This window comes from Diabrotica undecimpunctata, chromosome 8 (assembly GCF_040954645.1).
Source record: "Diabrotica undecimpunctata isolate CICGRU chromosome 8, icDiaUnde3, whole genome shotgun sequence".
Lineage (NCBI taxonomy): Eukaryota > Metazoa > Arthropoda > Insecta > Coleoptera > Chrysomelidae > Diabrotica > Diabrotica undecimpunctata.
Genome location: NC_092810.1, coordinates 134,462,239 through 134,482,475, shown reverse-complemented (window position 1 = coordinate 134,482,475; position 20,237 = coordinate 134,462,239). Strand labels below are relative to the sequence as shown.

The 20,237-nt window shown below is 32.2% G+C and overlaps 1 protein-coding gene across 7 annotated transcripts in view; it reads left to right on the top strand.

Moving 5' to 3' along the window:
- The first annotated feature begins 9,336 nt into the window (after positions 1-9,336).
- The window catches only part of LOC140448599 (uncharacterized), a 34,766-nt gene continuing 23,865 nt past the window's right edge, over positions 9,337-20,237 (top strand). For 3 of the 7 annotated variants that reach the window (XM_072541691.1, XM_072541690.1, XM_072541684.1), the window contains exons 1-4: positions 9,706-10,003; positions 13,364-13,647; positions 15,048-15,140; positions 19,872-20,054. In XM_072541691.1, the coding sequence (XP_072397792.1) occupies positions 9,936-10,003; positions 13,364-13,647; positions 15,048-15,140; positions 19,872-20,054 (628 nt within the window). In that variant the 5' untranslated portion in view covers positions 9,706-9,935. Of the gene's footprint in view, positions 9,542-9,705; positions 10,004-10,452; positions 10,530-13,363; positions 13,648-15,047; positions 15,141-19,871; positions 20,055-20,237 lie in introns of those variants that run through there. The other 4 variants (XM_072541686.1, XM_072541687.1, XM_072541688.1 and 1 more) reach the window with 4 other exon arrangements.

Below are 20,237 nucleotides of genomic sequence, written 5' to 3'. Positions count from 1 at the left end.
TCAACAAAAGAATGGAAGTATTGGAAACCATCAAGACACGAAAGCTGCAATACCTGGGGCATGTTATGCGTAATGAGAGATACAATCTACTTCAATTGATTATTATACAAGTGAAAATCCAGGGCAAGAGAAGTGTAGGAAGAAGAAGAATCTCATGGTTGCGTAACTTGAGGGAATGGTACGGATGCACATCAATTGAACTATTCAGAGCAGCAGCATCTAAGATCAGAATAGCCATGATGATTACCAACCTCCGTCGCGGAGATGGCACGTGAAGAAGAAGATATTAATTCAATATTAAACTACATATTTTTTTATGATACATCATTTTATTACATACGTCATAAAATGTAGATTGAAATGAGTTCTTCTTCTCTTCTTGCAGTGCCTATCCGTTTCGGATGTTGGCGACCATAATAACAATCTGTATTTTGCAAACTGATGCCCTGAAAAGATTTGTGGTTGTTATGTTGAACCACGTATACTGTATCCAGAAATTTAGTGTCTCATTATAAAAGTTATTTTAATAACAGCTGTAAAACTGAATAATCCCTTGTAAATACTCTATTGTTATATAATTATCACAGTTACCAAAATTGCCAGGACCGGCATAATAGCCAAGCATAGCACGACTGTATATAGGTATACAGATTGAACGAATTTAAAACGGAACATACGAAATCAATGTATTTCGGCTCAACTCCGCTCCGCGATATTATAAAAATCCAATACTTCAGCGGGCTGCTGGATTCTGAATTCATTCAAGAACAACTCAAAACTCCACCCAAATAGGTTGCCTAGAATCACTGTGAAAACTAGACTACACAAGCAGTTATTATGCTGTCAAACCACTTATCGCTTCCTTATAGTCCAAGAGATAAAGCCGAAATTTTGAACTGATCAGTAATATGACATTTCTCTATTGGAATATATTCATTGTAACTGGGTTAAGACTTTGCCTTACAGGCGGACGCCCCCCGTGGTACAGGGGGTGGCTATACAGGGATGAAGTTATAATTTTTTTCAGAAAAATTAACGATCGATAATATGGCTGAAAATTTGCCCAGAGTAAGATCTTGGTATAACCAGACGAAATCCCAAAGGGCGGACGCGAGAGTGGATACATAAGGGGTGGCGGACAGGGGTGAAATTGCAATTTTTTGGGGAAAAATTAACGATAAGTAATATCTCCGCCATTTTCATGGCTCATTATTTAGCCCCTAAAAACTCTAAATCCAAAAGGGCGGACAGCTGGGTTGGTACAGAGAGCCATAAAACGGGGTCAAATGTACCACTTGCCTGCGCATTTTAGGTCTCGGTAACAATTTTCAAACTGATTTTGTTATGATATTTTTATACCGATTGATTTGAAAATTTGTATGCTCACTTCTGTTACTATTCTGAGAAGCGAAAGGATTCTACAAATTAGAATTTACCTCAAAAAATTACGAAAATTTTCATTTACGGAAATTTTTTTGGAAAATTTTGAGGAAAACTCTACTTGACGCTTTTCAGAATAGTAACAGAAGTGAGCATACAAATTTTTAAATCAATCGGTATAAAAATATCATAATAAAATCAGTTTGAAAATTGTTACCGAGACCTAAAATGCGCAGGCAAGTGGTACATTTGACCCCGTTTTATGGCTCTCTGTACCAACCCAGCTGTCCGCTCTTTTGGATTTAGAGTTTTTAGGGGCTAAATAATGAGCCATGAAAATGGCGGACATATCACTTATCGTTAATTTTTCCCCAAAAAATTGCAATTTCATCCCTGTCCGCCACCCCTTATGTATCCACTCTCGCGTCCGCCCTTTGGGATTTCGTCTAGTTATACCAAGATCTTACTCTGGGCAAATTTTCAGCCATATTATCGATCGTTAATTTTTCCGAAAAAAATTACAACTTCATCCCTGTATAGCCACCCCCTGTACCACGAGGGGCGTCCGCCTGTAAGGAAAAGTCTTAACCCAGTTACAATGAATATATTCCAATAGAGAAATATCATATTACTGATCAGTTCAAAATTTCGGCTCTATCTCTCCGACTATTAGGCAAGCTCCTATTTCCTTTAAAGGAGACAGATAGTTGAACGATATTTTATACAATGTCTATCACCGGGTATGGATTTATTTTTGTCCAAGTTTTATATTGGTCCACTATTTAAAATGCAGTTTAAACAGACATATATTAAATTGTATGTTCCGTTTTAAATTCGTTCAATCTGTATATAATCAGATCAAATATTATCATTCAAGCATAATGTCAAAAAACTCTTTTTATAAACATACAAATTTTCCATAATTATTGTTATTAATCATTATTTTAAGTCTCGACAAAGAAAATGTTTTGTGTGGGTTTTGTGTTTTATTGGCACTAGTTTTCACACTGACCAGTCAATTTCATAATGATTTTTTTAGACTATAACTTATCACTAACTCAGGTAAGTACTGTGTAGTGTCTGTGTTAAGTAAATGTCTTGTTACTTTAGTAAAGTCGACTTCATTGTCTTTACAAAGAGATGCTAATTGTATCTGAACGTCTGAGGTCCCTTCGGTGAGTACCGATTTACTCGTTTTAAAAGGTTCATATTTATTCATGTTGACTTGTTATGTTTAAGTTTTCCGTTTCATGTCTAAAAAAGTTGGCAAAAAATGGGAAATATTCTTTATTAATAATTTTACGAAAAAAAATTATTTTTCATTAAAGGTTATGCATCACATAGAAATCATTAACAGATAATCTTATAAAATATTAAGTGGTAGATAGGAAAAATCAAAATTATTAATTAATACTGAAGAGGAAAGTGATTTTAAATTTAGATATGCAAGAAAATGTAATTTTAAAATGTTTGTAGGTATTAAAAAGTATGTCCAAGTTTAGATTCATGGCCTTCTAATAATTAAATAATACATTTAAAGTAAAAAGTAAATAAAAAAATACTTTTACATTTGTTGATTTTGTATATTGAATAAGGTAAATTAGAAGTAAAATTAAAAATTAATGCACCTACTGATACATCATTAAAAGGCCATGAATCTAAATTTAAAAATAATTTTTAAATCCTACAACCAAATTAAAATAACATTTTATGCTGCACCTAAATTTAAAAGCACTTCACTTTTAAGCATAAATCAATATTTTTGATTTTCGGTGTATACCACTTAAACTTTTATAAGTTTGATTATTGATTATTGATTTCTATGAAATGCAGAAATGTTTATGAAGAATAGTTTTTTTCATGAAATTAATAATAAAGAAATTTCCCATTTGTTGCCAACTTTTTCAGACATACTTTATACCTTACTAACAATTAAAACACTTCTTTCCTTACATGAAGTATAAAATATAATCATATTTAGCTATATGTACCTATATATCTACATTAATTCATTTTAATTTTCACTTCATCATTTTATTATTTCACTTGCAATTTTTTTAACAAAACAAAAATTGTTTGTGACTTTAAAAATTTGGATATATTTAATAAAGAATCGAGACAGAAAATATAATAATTAATTAATTCTAATACTCCATCAGTTTATGTATTTTTTCCCTTAATTATCTAGATATTTATTTAAATTAAATATGTAATGTAAATGACAAATACAATATAAAATTCGTTAAGCCGGCCCTTTTTACTATTTACCTGAAGAGGCAAATCCCTTTATGGCTTCGACTTTATCAGCAGGATACTTTTAAATTCTGCATAAGTCAGTTCTTATAATTGTGAATGAAGTATACATAGATTTTTCAGCAAGGAAATCCTTCGCCTTCCTGGTCCACGTTTTCCTTATACTTTTTCTTGTAGAAATAATTGCAGTAACCCATATCTTTCGCTGTTCCTCATGATGTGACCGAGGTATTCGATTTTGGCTGTTTCTATTGTGGTTAACAACTCTTTTCCTTTTTTTATTCTTAATAAAACGTACTGGTTAGTAAAGTGGTCGGTATAGGATATCTTCAGGATTCCACGATAAAGCCACATTTCGAAAGCCTCAGTTTCCTTGCAGATAGCGTCTGAGAGAGTCCACGACTTAACTCCGTACAACAGTACGGAGTATTTCTACTAGTATTTTTACAAAAAAATACTAGTAGACAACAAAAAAACCAAATTTCTCTCCTACCAAGTAATGTAGTGCCTATAAGCCCCATTTTTTAAAGTTTTATGTCTGTTTTGTCCTGTTAATTGTGTTCTGTTTGTCCCTAATTGTGTTTTAGTTTTATTATTTTAACATTTGACATCACAATTCTCTGCCTAGCAGAAATTATATGCTTTTATTCAAAAGTTGATAATTACAAGTCAAAGAAATTGCACACCCACAAAATAGTACAAGTACTTTCATTCATTGTCATATAACTGTCCTCTTTCTGTATAAAAATTTTCAATAATTTAACACACATTTCAAAATATATCTCTTTAATAAATATAAATAACTTTAATAATTTAAATAATATAAAACATTACTTTTCTTTCAACAAACAATAACATATACCTTACTCCTATATCATCTGTTAACATCCCTCCCCCCAAGAAACATCCTCCTAAGTTGTCAGACAGTTACAACATTGACCGAAGATCACCCATTATCAGCAATACGGGATAGTTTGAACTATGTATCACCAATCACTATATAAAAACTCTTGTACCGGAATCATTTAATTTACTTTGTACCACTGACCTGATGATGCTTTGCAAATTTTAGAAAGCGAAACCGGTCGTCTTGGGTAGTAAAATTAAATTGATTGTGAGTAAATCTAATTTATTTCTTTTACCTCTTTTAAAATGGACTCATACAAGCAACACATTCATGATCTAATGATTATAATTAATTATTGGATGCGGAAAAGTAAACTATACAACCATAGTCGAATTTGTTATCGACAGTTAGTCCTAAAAACTTGTGACTTGTGTAAATGATCAATTACCTCCAAATAACATACTACTACTACCAAATAAAATACTATTTGTGTATTTTTGCGCTGTTGTATCCCCTGGTGAATTTAATTATTTTGAATTTATTAAAAGCGAACCTGAAGCCAGTTCTCTCGGAGCATGTAGTAAGGTACTAGACAGAATTTTGTAATAAAGAGGAGATTGCAGTTGTGGATTTTCCTTGGCAGTATACAATAAGGTCGTTTGCGTATGGGGCAAATTTAACGGGAGATTTTATATGAGAGCATATCTCATTGATGGCAAGTAGAAAGGGGGTAGAAATCAAAGTATAACCTTGAGGTACACCATTTTCAGTGACATAGTTGTTAAATAATACTCCGTTAATTGTGATTCTGAAATTTCTATTATTTAAAAAGTTGTTTATAAAGCATAATATGTTGCCCGTAATATTATTTTCTACCAGTTTTTAAGGATAACTGATTTACATGTTGTATCGAAAGCACTTTTTATATCAAAAATTATTGCGATTACGTCTTGCTTGGAGGCCATAGCTTTTACTATATCTGTTTGCAGAATCACTAAATTATCAGTGGTGCTTCGATTAGGTCTAAAAACTGATTAAGCGGGGTTAAGGATACTGTTTTTTTTTTCAAATACCAGATTAATCGCTTGTTGATCATTTTTTCCAATAATTTGCAAAGGGTACATGTTAGGGAGATGGGTCTAAACGAATTTTTAGAGTTGGGAAGGGAGCTGATTTTTTTAAGGAAAATATAATGGAAATATAACCCGGATTCTGAGAGTTAAACGAACTTCGCAGCGAATGAAGTATTTTTCAAATTTAACGAGGGCATTTCTAGCCATTGCTATTCATATCTTCACTTCCAGGTTACAGTCTCACTTGTTGTTTAAAATAGTTTCAATGTATTTAAATCATTTAACCCGTTAAATAGCTCTATTACTTATATTCAACTGAGATTACATATGACGTTGCCTGCTGATTACCATATATTTAGTTTTTGTTGTGTTGCTGCTAAATCCATACTCCACTGATGTTATTAATAGGAAGACCATTAATTTTGATGCCTTTATCGTTCTGTTGTGCAAGCTGAAATATCTTTTCTGCATAAATGTTTATCAGTAATGGGAAGAGAATACAACCTTCTTTTACACCTTTCGTTATCTCCATTTCTTCTGTGTATAGGCCATTGATATATTATTTTTAAGAACGTCTTTAATACGTTGCTCATTAATTTAATTAAACGGTGTTCTTCGCAGCGACTAACTAGTTTCTTTGATATTGCCACGACGGTTAATTTTAACCAATCTGTCTGTAGTTGACCAGTGTTGTGTATGTTGTTATAATAGTTTGATTCTATGTTCTAGATCTTAAAGATCTAATAGGTAGATACTTTTGCCCCATTTCAGATAGTTTCTGTTGGTCCAGTACAATGCTGTCATTTTTGTTGTTTTTGAAATCTTTGTTTTCCTTAAAAAATTTGCTTTTTTTTAGTTTTTTTTATGGAAGTTGAACGAGTCGTGTACAATAACTGAACAAAAATATATATTTTCCCTTAAAATTAAACTTAGTGAACGTTTATGTTTAAATAGTAAATCTGTAATATATTCTATGTGTTTGCGTAAACAGTAAAATCCAAGTATATAGTAAACAATAAACTGAATCACTTCGAAAGTCCCCAAGTAGTTATTACTAATTATTATAATATTATACTTGACATGTAAGATAATAACTTCTAGACATAATATTAAGAATTAAAAATAAATTATTTGCGATACCAAGAGTAAGTGGCACGGTTTTATAGTAATTTCGTAATTTGTATTAACATTTTGCTACATGACAATAATGGAGTTAAGATGAGTGTCTCAACCTAAATGACGTCGAAAAGTGTACCTACTTTAGTGTAGTTTTAACCCTAGAACCAAACGGTGATGATTGGGACCATGGACGTATAAACACATATGTTTATACGTCTGTGTCTATACGTCCATGATTGGGACATATCTAGTACCGTGACGTCGGATACGACATCATTCTAATTTTACGGCTATTTTATATCGAAAACTTAATTTAATGTACAAAACAGACAATTGTAAACTAAATAACCAAACTCATAATAGCTTTTAGTGAAAAATACGTTTATTTGATGTATAAAAAAAATTATAAAATACATTAGAAGTACATAAACGGTTAAACAAAAGTAATACAATTCTTCATATTCCAAGTTATAAAATGGAACAAAAAAGCAACAAAAACGGTTAAACAAAATAAAAAATTACAAAATTTTTATTAATTAATTATAATGCTGGGGACAAACAATTCGTTTGTACTCACCACACACTTTTATTACAATGGCCACAACTGTTATTTCCTTTCCTTCCCTTTCTCCGATCACAGAAAGCACACAATCCTGGTCTTTTGGAGCTTCCTTGTTGAGCGTCAGCAACTATATTTGTAGTAGTAGGGACATCTTTATCCAGCAATATGGATATTTGCGTCTTTAGGACAACTGGAATTCTCGAATTTTGAATTCTTCTCCATGTGAGTAGCCGATAAGGCGAGCGATAAGTTTTTTAAAAATTGAGATCTTGAAACAGGTGTATCTACATTCAGTTTGTAAATTACGAACGCATTCACAGCAGCAACGTCAAGAACTCCAAAAAAGTACCTCATAGGCCATCGGTTGGATTATCTTTTGGTGGTCTTTGAATGACAGAGCTGATCAAAGACGTCGAACCCCCCCTTCGTCATATTGTAGAATTATACTATATCAGGTTTATTGGAAATTTGATTTACGTCTCCAGTAGAATGCATTCACGAGATCAGAACTACATTTTTATTTTTCTTAGGTACATAGGATACCAACATTTTATCTGGACTGTACAAAAATCGTGATAACTCAGTAGGAATCCCTTTGGTGCCAATAAAGGATTTAGGAATCTCGCTCTTATTTTTTCGAAGGGTGCTTACTAAAGTTAGATTATTCTTCCTAAGTTCCTCAGACAGTTGACAAGACGAAAACCAGTTGTCGGTGGTAACGTTTCTGTTTGAGTTCTTGATGGGTTCTATCAGCTTGAGAACTTGAGAACATATTGAGTGGGTAACAGCAGGTCACTTTATGGTCTGTTCTCTTTGCCAAATGTAATTCCTCCACAGAAATAGAATTTTCTTGCATCACAAAGAGAAATAATTTTAAGTCCATACTTATCTGGATTACTTGGTATGTACATTTTAAACGGGCATCTTCCCATAAAGCTTAACAAAGTCCCATCCACGGTTATATACTTCGATGGAGTGTAATTTTTTCTGCAATTACTCTCGAATAAACTCCAGAATTCTCTGAATGGAGCAAATTTATCTGTTCTCCTTCGTTGTTCCCTCGTGATCTTAGAATCGAAGCGGAGCACTCTCAACAAAAACTCAAAACGGTTTTTGCTCATGACGAAACGAAATAAACTGGGACCAAAAACTGGAGAAAACACATCCAGTAATATCAAGCCTGAATTTTTTAGTGCACCAAGCAAATATAGCAAGCCAATAAAGTAACTTTATTTCTGTAACATCTGTTGAAGATATATAAGACTGTTTTGAATTATATGACGATGATTTTCTTTTAATTTCTTCATTAGTATATTGAACAATCAGTTCAATCATCTCATCTGTTACAAAAAGATTAAAAATATTTATTTCGTTAGTAAGACCTTTGGCTTTAGCCTTTGCTACTGGAAGGTGGGTAATACTATTTCTCGAAGGAGTTCGAGAGTGTATACTACTCAATGGAATGAGGTTCTTAGTATCCACTTATATAGTAATCTTGTTCGCAGAAACATATTGAATATTGAAACAGTTAATAAACATATTTCGCAGTCAATAAATTGTTCAATACATATATCATGACTTGAACTAATGTATTATCCATATATACGTAAATATCAATATTTTGTTGCATAAGTACCTATTGTTATCATCAAAAAAATACGATCTAAACAAACGATGGAAGAATAAATTAGAAAAATCTGAAGAATAATTTATTCAATAAATTTAATAACAAATATATTTAGTTGTTAGAAATAAATAGATATAAACCTTTCTATCGAATTTAGCGAAAAAAAAATTTAAAAACATCTTGTCTGTCTGACAAATTGAACTGTGTGAATTTAGAACGTAATTTTAACTAAATCGAAATAAACACCTACTTTTTTTTATTGTGAATATTAATTTTGTATTACAAAAATCTGTGTATCTAGTTTTAACCACAAATGAAAAATACTTTAAATGGTTAATATTTTCAAAACGTTTTTAAACATAGATTGCTGCGACATCTGTACACCGATATATAAAATATAATCAAACGGAATCTATAAGATGTCTTACGGATGTTCTTAATAGAGGCGCTACAATCAGATTGTCAACAAGTAAATTTTTGTAATGGGTTTAAAATTTTCATTTTGAGTTATTATTATACATGTGAAATTTTGCGTATTAGTAGTAGTGTTTTCATTTAATAAAAAGTAAATTGTTTTCTCATCTTTTAATTAATATACATAGCAATCAATACTGTTGCAGGCATATAATAATAAGTGGACATATCGGAATAATAACTTAATTATTCTGTGATATTAAAAGGTAAGTTTTACTTTGAACATTTTAATTTTCAACTAATTATATTACAATTTATATTTTTTAAATAAATAATCTACGTCTAACTCAATCCGTGTACTCTTTATTACTACTTTATTACTACTAAATTAATCAAGTTGCTAGTATGTTTGACAGTTTTAAAAGTTCTATTTGAAGGGTAGCAATTCCCAGTATTCTCTCATTCAATTTTCTTAATTTAAACAAAAACTAAAAAGATTGCTGAATTATTCCATACAAATAATCAATGTTTGATGGAGTTTTTGTTTTATTACAAAAACAAACTAAAAGTGAAAATTACATATTACTAAGACAAAAATTTTGTAAGAGATCCTAGACTATTGAAAAGAATATAAATTAGATTTATATTATCTCTCCTTTAATGGAAAAACAAGAGTACCAGTTTCCTGATGAAATAAACTTTTCATCTTTTAATGAAATTTCCAATAGGTGAGTTGTAAGGATTGAGTGTATAAAAAAATAGGTGGCAAAAGTACATAATGCATCTTATTCAAATCTTAACAATCAAGATGAAGCTCTACCATATTTTTTTACTATGTACATGTAACTCATAAACCCATTCATTCATTATTGTTACAACTCCAATTATTGTGAAATTTTGAGTTATTCTGCTGCTAAGTAGGTACCTACATTTTTTTTAATATTATGCAACATATTTTTATTTTCACAACAATAAATGTATAGGGACCAAGAGATCACCTTTTTTCAGTTGCTTGTTCTTATAGGCTTTTTATTTATTACAATCTTTACCAATTTGACTTCTGTTATTCCAGTGATATACTTAATTCTTTACATTTCTCTTTCTAAGTACATCTAATTAATTAATTATTTTTTACTTTGGCATTGTAATTATGTAACTAATTTTAGTTTTGTTATAGATATTGGGGATTCACTATCATCTTGTATATTCTTGGCTTTCTGCTATTAAGTTTATGATGAATACATCCTGTATGCTGTAAGTTTTAGATATAATTGCAGGTCCTTTTATATTATTTTATGTACCTTTTTTATATGTAATAATTGTTCCTCAGAAGTAACTAATATTTTAGTTTTTCAATTATTTTTATACAAAGTTTATTTCTTTACTAATTTTTATTTCTTTATTGGTATAGTTGCAGTCATTGTTTTCCATGTTGATGTAGGTAGAATGGCTCCCTAAATATTTTTATTGTAATAATACAACAGTGAACAGCAGTTATTCATTTTTGTATTTATTCATATGTAACTTTGTTGAACATGAAGCTTTTTCAGTTAGAAAAATTACTGTATGTGTTTTACCTGCCAAAGTTTGTAGGTATATGTGATGCATGCTTTTTTATTTTTATGATATTTATGCTGTTAACTCAAGATAAGATTGAGAGAGTTGAATATTACATAAATACTAATCAAATAAGATAGGTAAACTATAGATAGTTAAACAAATCACTATTTGTTTCTTATTTAACATATACTGTTTTTATTTGATTTATTTTTACAGGTGTTTTATTATAATCATCAGTCTCATCTCTGCATTTTGTTCTCTCTACATTCTCATCTCTACATCTAGTTAGAGCTATAATTATTTAGCCTAATATACTTATAATTACTTTTGGAACAGTCTTTTGAATTTTTTCTGTATTTTCTATTGACTTAGTTTATAATGTGAAGTTATGCTTGTGATAAATAATTCTTAGTAGAATATTAGATGTTGTCTGGTTCTATTATTATTTTTTTATTTTTTACTTTTAAGTCTGTCAAATTCCATGCTAAATGTTTAATTTATTGTTCATTTTGTTTTATAGTATTAATCGTGTTGCTTTTGATGAAGAATTGTCTAAGAAACTGTATATTTATAGGTATTGTTAGGTTATGTGTCTGTGTAGGAAAGAGTTTGGCTTCAGACTTTTAATCCATATTAGCCACAGGCTGTAGTAATAATTCTTGTATTGTAGAGTGCACACGAAGTTGACAATAAATTAACCTGTAATGTACACATATACCTAAACTGTACATAAATTGATAATTTTAGAATGTTAGAACCTGATAAAGGAAAAAAATTAAGTTTTTTTGGTATATAAATATTTTTTTCAATCTCAGTTACCTGAAAATATTTGATTATCTTGTACTGGATACCAAAATATGCTTAGCTGTGTTTCTCATATTTTTATGTACAAGTATTATATTTTAGGTATACACAATAAAGATTATTTTATTTATTACTTATATAAAAAACATACCCACCAATATTTATAATAGACTATTCTCAGCTATGCTATATTCCAATGCTATATATATTTTGTTTATTGGCATAAATCTAGTTAAAAACTCATTCACACTGTTTGGAAAATAAGTTGTTCTTTTTTTATTGTCATAAAACATACAGGGTTAACTTAAAAGAAGTGGACTCTGTTCATTTTTTGTAACAAAAAAAATTCAAATTGAAAATAAAAATTGACCAATCTGGGGAATCTTTTCACAAATAATCTGTTTGATATTATATATATATATATATATATATATATATATATATATATATATATATATATATATATATATATATATATATATATTATATTATATTATATTGAACCTAGAGCCAAGATTAATACTATTACAAGAACTATATTACAGTCTTCCGGGTTGAACCGCGTCTATTATTATTGTGCCGAACTTTCGATATCCCCTTTGATGTCTTCTTCAAGGTTTTCGAGGTCTCAGTCTCCCGAGCCCCCAAACACTATTACACTGATCACTAACCAATGCATTACTGCTACTGGGAACACAGGACGGTTCATTTATGCCGTCGACGGTGACGTGATTTGGGTGGAAGTTGACGTGGGGATTGGCGCGGGGATTATAGGCGGGATTGGCGCAGAGATTGGCGCGGGGGTTTTTGTTGGGGGTAAATATTGTCTATATAATAAAGGTAGTATTGAATGGCCTCCTCGTTCACCCGATTTGAATCCTTAAGAATATTTTTATTAGAGATACTTGAAAAGTCGAATTTATAAAACTAAATCAGCAAGTGTCGCAGAGCTAAGGCAAAGAATTAGCGGTGAATCTGTCGAATCGTAATAAATGTATTCTACCATCGTTTAGGATACTGTAAAATTAACAACGGAGGATATTTTGAACACTTGAATATGTAGATATTAAGTTAGCAATGTAGTAAACTTTTAAATATTATTTTCAAATTTAGTTGTACATAGTTTAAATCAAAAAATTTATTAAGACGATTAGGCGTTTACAGGATTTGGTTTTATCTCTTTCTGAAAATTGTTTCTGAAGTAGTTCCACATAAAATCGGAAGTATTGTATACGGTTGAACTGGTATTGAAGCAGTTGCGGATAAACGAGTGAATAGGGAGTTCGCCCCCCCCCCCCAAACAAGGTCTAAAAACATAAAAATATATTAGATGACATGGAACTTAAACCACAAACAGACAAACTCAACTCAACAAACCCTCTAATTAGGAAAATTATGGGAAGTTAATGTCTTTTATGTATTTTGGGCTAATCTTTGTTATATCTTTTGGTTGGTGTTTCACTGGAAGTTCCCCTCTCCCCACAAAGTAAATTCAAGATCCGCCACTTAATTGAAGTGGAGATTTCAGTAAAAGTACAATATACAGGGTGTTGTATTTGTAAACCAAAGTGACTAATGATATCAGAAAAATGGTATATCTGGTCAAATTTCAAACATCAAATTTAAACTCTGTTATAATTGGTTTAATTGAAATAATAAATAGTTGTATTTATTTACCTCACTCTTGTACTTTAGCTGAAAATGTAGCTGATCAATATTTTTAGTATTAAAACCGAAGACTTCAAAACGGAATATGACGATGTGACTTTGTTTGCCCAATTAGACAATATTACCAACAATTTAACAGCTAGTATCAGTGATACGACCATGGCTAATCCTATGTGTATACCTATTAGATTGCCAGAAAACCGAACAGAGTCAACTGAAATCGAAGATGTACAAAATAAATCGTTTTTGCCAGATCCACTTCATGGAAACCATATTTCCCATTTCGTCAGGTACAAAATCCAAGATGGTAAGCATGTGAAGATATGGGAGTGTGGCATATGTAAGTAACTGAATGTATTTTAAAAAAATATGTTAACAATGAGTATTTTTAACGAATATAATATATATATATATATATATATATATATATATATATATATATATATATATATATATATATATATATATATATATATATATATATATATATATATATATATAGAAAAGAACCGCGTCAAGAATTTATTACTCGACGTTTCGGCACCCATTTTGGAGCCATTATCATTATCAGTCTCGTGTTCTGTACAAATACAAGAACGTCATCGCGCGTATTTAAGCTGCTAGGCCGTCTTTCGATTTCGATAGCTTCACGAATGATTCTTGATTTTAAGGAGCGGATGGGGGTGGATGGTTTTTGCTTTTTCGAAATCTATTTTGTGGCCTGTTTGAATATGATCTTGGGCTAGGGCTGAAGTAGTATCGGAATGTTTGACAGATATATAATGTTCGTAAATACGGTTATGGATTCGTCGGTTTGTCTGTCCGATGTATGTATGTGGGCAACTGGAACAAGGTATCTCGTAGACACCATGGTCTTCATTAGGGATTTGGTCTTTTACGGATCTGACAAGATTGGACAACTTGGAGTGATTAGTGAAGATGGTTTTGATATTTAGAGGAAGAAGAGTTCTACTAATCTTGTCAGTGACACCTTTAATTAAAGGTAGAAAGATTTTGGGTTGATCTGGTGGCAAAGTTTTCATTTTTGGATGGAATGGGGTTTAGATGTTTTTGAATGCTCTTATTGATTTGGGTTTTGTGGTAGCCGTTTTGTAAGAGTGTTTGCCTTATTGAATTAATTTCGGATGACCTCATTCTTGCTCTTCCTACTATGTTGCGAAGTTTTTCCACGTCTATTTCGCCGGTCAATCAATTGCCAACCATTGCCAATTTGCTGCATTTATTTTTCTAGCATCATCATCTACACCATCTTTTCATCAAGTTTTGGTCTACTTCTTCATTTACTTCCCACTGGTTGTGACAGAAGAATTCGTCTAGGAGGCTTGTTTGATTCGCCGTATCCTTTAAATGTCCGCAAATGGCAAAAAGAATATTATTCTGAAGCTATTTTCATGTGGCATAGTTCAAACTAGAAAAGTAAACTCAGTGCAATCACAGGAGGATGAACTAACAAGAGTAGAGACTCTTTTGATCTTGGGTTACGAAATTGGCCCTGAAGGATGAACCAGAAACTAGCCAACGCATAAAGACGTCGCAGGCAAGCATCAACCACTATATTCCTATGGATATCTCTTGTCAAGTATCATAGCTATAAAATAATGACGAATAAAACATATAATGATCATGAATATCGAAGACCAAGATCCGGCAATAAAGCTACGGGCAAAACGAACCTTTTTTTCTTTTTTCTTTATATTCTAATACACATTTTAATTTAAGGTCAGAAGGAGTTTACCCACCAATATACATTAATGAGGCACGTACCAACTCATACCGATGAAAGAAAATTTCGATGTGTCACTTGTGGTAAAGGTAAGGAAAAGTACAATTTAAATTTAATTACAGGTACAACTCCTATAATACATTCCTATACAATTTCACATACGAAGCTTATTTTTAAATATCAGATGAAGGTTAATTAATTTTTTTATGAAACAACAAAAATATGCATACTTTTGTTTTATTTCCTTTATTATATTTTGCGTGCCCGATATTGGACACAGAAGAACTGAGGGTAACTTGGAAAAATTACGCGGAGAACCTTTTTATTGATCAACTAAAATAATAAATAATTATACAAATAATACGAAAAAAATAAGTGGTCCAAAATTCTTTTAATTTGACGTTATACATGCAGTAAGACAATTGAAAAGCGGAAAAAGTCTAGGTCATAATGAATTTTACGTAGAAATTTTATAAAAGAACTATCGCCCTACTAAAGAAAACAGTTCCCAAATCTTCTGAAGACTACAGTATAATCAGTTTGATGATCTCTCAAGGCATTTCTGGTGGTTATCCATTCGAAGATATATTAAAAAAAATTATTCTTGGTATTCTTCTTCCTCTTTATAAACAATTCTGCTTGTTCATTGCGGATTAATACCTCTATGAAAGGTTGTCACTCCATCTTTTGCGTGGTCGCCCGATACTTCTTCTACTTCTACAAGGGTCTCCTCCATTCTGCATATGTGGTTATTCCATTCTTTTTTTCTATTTTGTGTCCGTTCGTTTAATCACTGTACGTTACATTTTCTTCTGTCTTCACTTCTCTTTCGATCTCTCAGCGTATTGTCTGTAATTCTTCTCAGTACTCTCATCTCTGCCTTTTCTAGTAGCCTTTGCGTTGTGGCTGTATCGGGTCTTGTTTCTGAGACTTCTTCTTCTTAGGGTGCCTGTCCGTTCCGAACGTTGGCGATCACTTTGGCTATGATGACTTTGTTGGCTGCTATACGAAACAGCTGTGTTGAGGTCTTTCTATATCATGCTCTCAGGTTAGCAAGCCAGGATATTCTTCTTCGTCCTGGGGCCCTTTTTCCTTTAATTTTACCTTGCAAAATGCATTGAAGTAGCTCGTATCTGCCTTGATTTCTCATTATAGGTCCCAAGTACTGCGGCTTACGGCTCTTCACGATATTGACAAAATCCGCAGTTGTGTTCATCCTCCGCAGTACTTCTTCATTGGTGACTTTGTCTGCCCATGGTATCTTCAGGATCCTTCTGTATGACCATAGCTCAAAAGCTTGAAGTTTTGATAGAGTTTACACCTTCAATGTCCACGTTTCTACTCCGTACAGAAGCACTGAGTACATATAACATTTAAGGAGCCTTATTTTTGTGTCTAGGGTGAGGTCATGGCTCTTGAACACAGAACTCATAGTCAAGAATGAGTTTCTGAGACATATGTCATTATTGTTCTTAAACTGGCCTTATAAATTCTTGACTTCATCTCAGTGTTAATGTATCTGTTAATGTAGTGTTATTAAGGCATCCTGCCAGTCTGTTTGCTTCGAAAGCCATTCTTACGTTATCTTACGTAGTCACACCCCTTGCTAACGATAAAAAACAATGGTTGTGCTTTGATTATTAAATTACTAGACATACTAAAAAAATAAAGAAAACATACCCCACCCAAATACACTGATAGATCTTTTTTAACACGTCACTAAAGGATACTTTAAAGGTTGCATTAAAAAAATTTCAGCTTTTGTTAATTTTCTTTAGCAGAAACACCAAAAATAGAATAAAAAAACTTACAATTAATTATGATTGTTCCACCACACTTTGACTCTAGTCCTCGAGTTCATTTAATGACGAATAACTGAATGAACTACTTTTCAGAGGTTTTAATTAAAGTTGTCATAGGAAACCATGGAATTGAGGACATTGAATTAGCTCGACATGTTTTATCATCTTGATAAAACAAACAAAGAGATTGAACAAGAGATAAACCACAAATTAAGAAAATTATAATAATTTACACAAAAACTTTTAATCACTCTGCTTTTACTTCTGGCGGGCGAACAAAATTATTGTAGAGGTCCAAAATCTCTAGCTCGAGATGACTTCCATCAAAAATAAAAACACAAACACTGCCAAAGAAACACCTATGTTGGCAAAGCTGTGTTCTTGCAGGTGATACGTCTTCTCGGCGCTACCCAACTTGCCACCCACACCGCCAAAATCAAAATGATCCTCTCAAAGTCCACGAGGCGACACGGAACACGCTTTTTCCTTTTACAATTTAAATGAAACGTAATATCCCTTGATTTTCGACTTTCTCTCGCCTAGTTGGTATTCAGATATTATTTTAAAATCCATGCTGGATTGAGAGGGAAAAGTGACATAAAAGCAGAACAGTACCTATCTCGTTAGAGAAATCGAACAGTACAAATAAACATTTAGATTGTTCTTATTCTCTTCGAATGCTACGAAGATTTTAAGACGTAATTGTCGAAGCAGTATATAAAAACCTTGTGAAATTTATATGATATAGAGAGTGGACAAAAAAAATCTACAACACTAAGGCAATAGAATATAGATGAAGTGCATAATATTATTGTGGCACCCCAAATAATCCCGATGAATTTTTGGATTATATTTTTGCGAGTTCTGGTGTTACTCAGTGATATTTTCTAGGTGTTTTCGATACTAGAGGGTACTATCAAATGTTCCAAGTATTTTGTATACTTGTTCTGTTTAAGGTTGGTATTTCCGAGTTGTATGTTTATATTTTCATTTGCCACTTTGTTATTAAGATGGAAGGTCGCCGATTCAATTTTGTTCAGATTCGGCTTGTCTCTATTTCTTGAACTAATATTATAGTATCACAAGGTCGTTATTAAGGACTTCTTCTGTATTAAAGAGATGCTTGTCTCTGATGGCCAGCGCTATGTCATCCATAGCAAAGTTTTTTTTTACTCTGTGTCTGGGAAATCGGATTTATTAAGGTTGAACAGTAGAACAGTCAGTTTCGGACCTTAGGAGCCCATTATTGGTGAGTTTTTGTTTGATTATCTCTTCGTTGAGAGGTACTTGAAAAATTTTGATATTTAACATATTTTGTACTAAGCGTACCATTGTTTGGCAAGAAATCACTTTTAGAAGCTTGGAAAATAATACTTCTTTCCAAACAGTGTCATAAGCTGGTGTTATGTCCAGAAATACAGTACTACTTCTTTTTAAGTTTTGTTAAAACCACTCTCTATATAGGATGTTAATGCCAGTTCATAGCAGCTACGGCCACATCTAAAGTCCTGTCTTATTGGTAAATTTTTAGTAATAATACCTAATTTTGTTACGAACAATTCGTTCAAGAAGTTTGTATGTGCAGCTAATGAGTGCCAGTGGTCTGTAGTTTTGCAGTTGGTCTGCTGGTTTCCTGGCTTTATTAGAGCTATTATTTTTGATTTTTTGAACTCTTGAGGGTGGTGGTGGGCAATTAATACGTTCGAGAAGACTTTTGATATCAAGCTAATTACGTTTTTAACAACATGAATGGCAAACTCTGGGTGTATGCTGTCAAAAACTAGAGCTTTGCCCGGTTTCATGTTACTTAGGGCAGTGGTAACGTCATCCTCAGTATGGATAATTCTAACAAAGCTGGAGTGTTTTCTTTAAGTGATTTGGTGTACGGTTTGTTTCTCGGGGCTCTTGACATTATGACAATGTTGTTTGCAATTTTTCATTGAGTTTGCGTAGCAGGTTCAGTGCCTTCGTGCTTAGTTTGCTGAAATTCGTTATTTCAGTAGCTTCGGTCCAACATTGTCTTTTAGCGACATCTAGCTTATCATCACGAGAAGGTCATCAGCTATTTTTTGGATGTTACTACTAATAAAGTACTCGTAACTTTGTTCATTTTAGTAGTAATTGTAGTTTTTTTTAAAACCTTTAGTTAGGGGTGTTATAAATCTGATTCATTTATCTAAGTCTGTTATATATATTTCCCAATCAGCTCTTTGGAAATTCCTGCTAGGTCGTGGAAAGGACCGTACTGCAGGTATAGTTACACCAATTTCTTAGATGATAGGTCTATGCTGGCTGAGTGAGAAGTCTGTAGCAACCTTTCTGTGTGTAAGCAGTGGCTTTCTCTCGTTATTGATGGTTACAAAGCAGACGTCTGGATAGCACAGTGCCTTTTATCTTCGCATCACAAAGAAGGTGCAGATTTTCTGCACGTTCTGAGCATAACGCCATATCTCGTGATGGCTATTAAAGTCTCCAGTATATATCGTTGGGTGTTCATATACGGAAAGTACTGTACTTGGACAATTTTGATTTTGTAGTTTGTAGACAAGTCTTATAGTGTCTGCTTTTATCTCTATACCGTTGGTGTTATTGTTTTTACATTAGCGGGGTGTAAGTGCGCGTGTTCAATATACGTGGCAGTGCCATAAACGTGATGGTAGGTTGCGTCTATTTGTTGAACACCACCTCCTCTTTATAGCTCCTTTTCTGAGTCGGCATGCGTTTCCTGGAATAGTACCACATCGAAATTTTAACATACTTGAGCACAGTTAACATCAATTCTTATTTATTTTTCAGGATTGGTATATTTGAAATAATTTAAATTTTAAAACAGACAACTGTAAAAAATATGTCGGCACAAGATATTGTCGTAAAGTTAAATACAGTCTTGTACGACATTTCACATTGTGTGCTTAGACAGTATGAAAAAATCGCCTACATTTGTATGAATCGAAATTATTAGCTATTATAAGCCTTTAACCTAACCAATATTTATCTCCCCTTTCCAAATCCATTTAGCCTTTCGTCAGATGTCGACTCTTTCCCAACATAGAGCTATCCACTCCACCGAAAGACCGTATATATGCGAAGTTTGTCAGAAAACCTTTAACCGAGTCTCTACCCTAATTTCCCATAGAAAAACTCATACAGGTCTTAAACCCCATAGATGCCACCTATGTACTAAAGCTTTTCATCAGAAAGGTAAGTTTGGAAATTACTCTGGATATTCTGTAATTACATTATTCAACGTTTAGTATTATTTTTTTATTCTATTTTTTTTTGTTGTCAGAATCATAATCTATTTAATTAAAATTATTATTTTGTGTAATATTAACCTTAAACAGTTATTTTACCTTGTAATATTAACCTTGTTATTAAACAAGT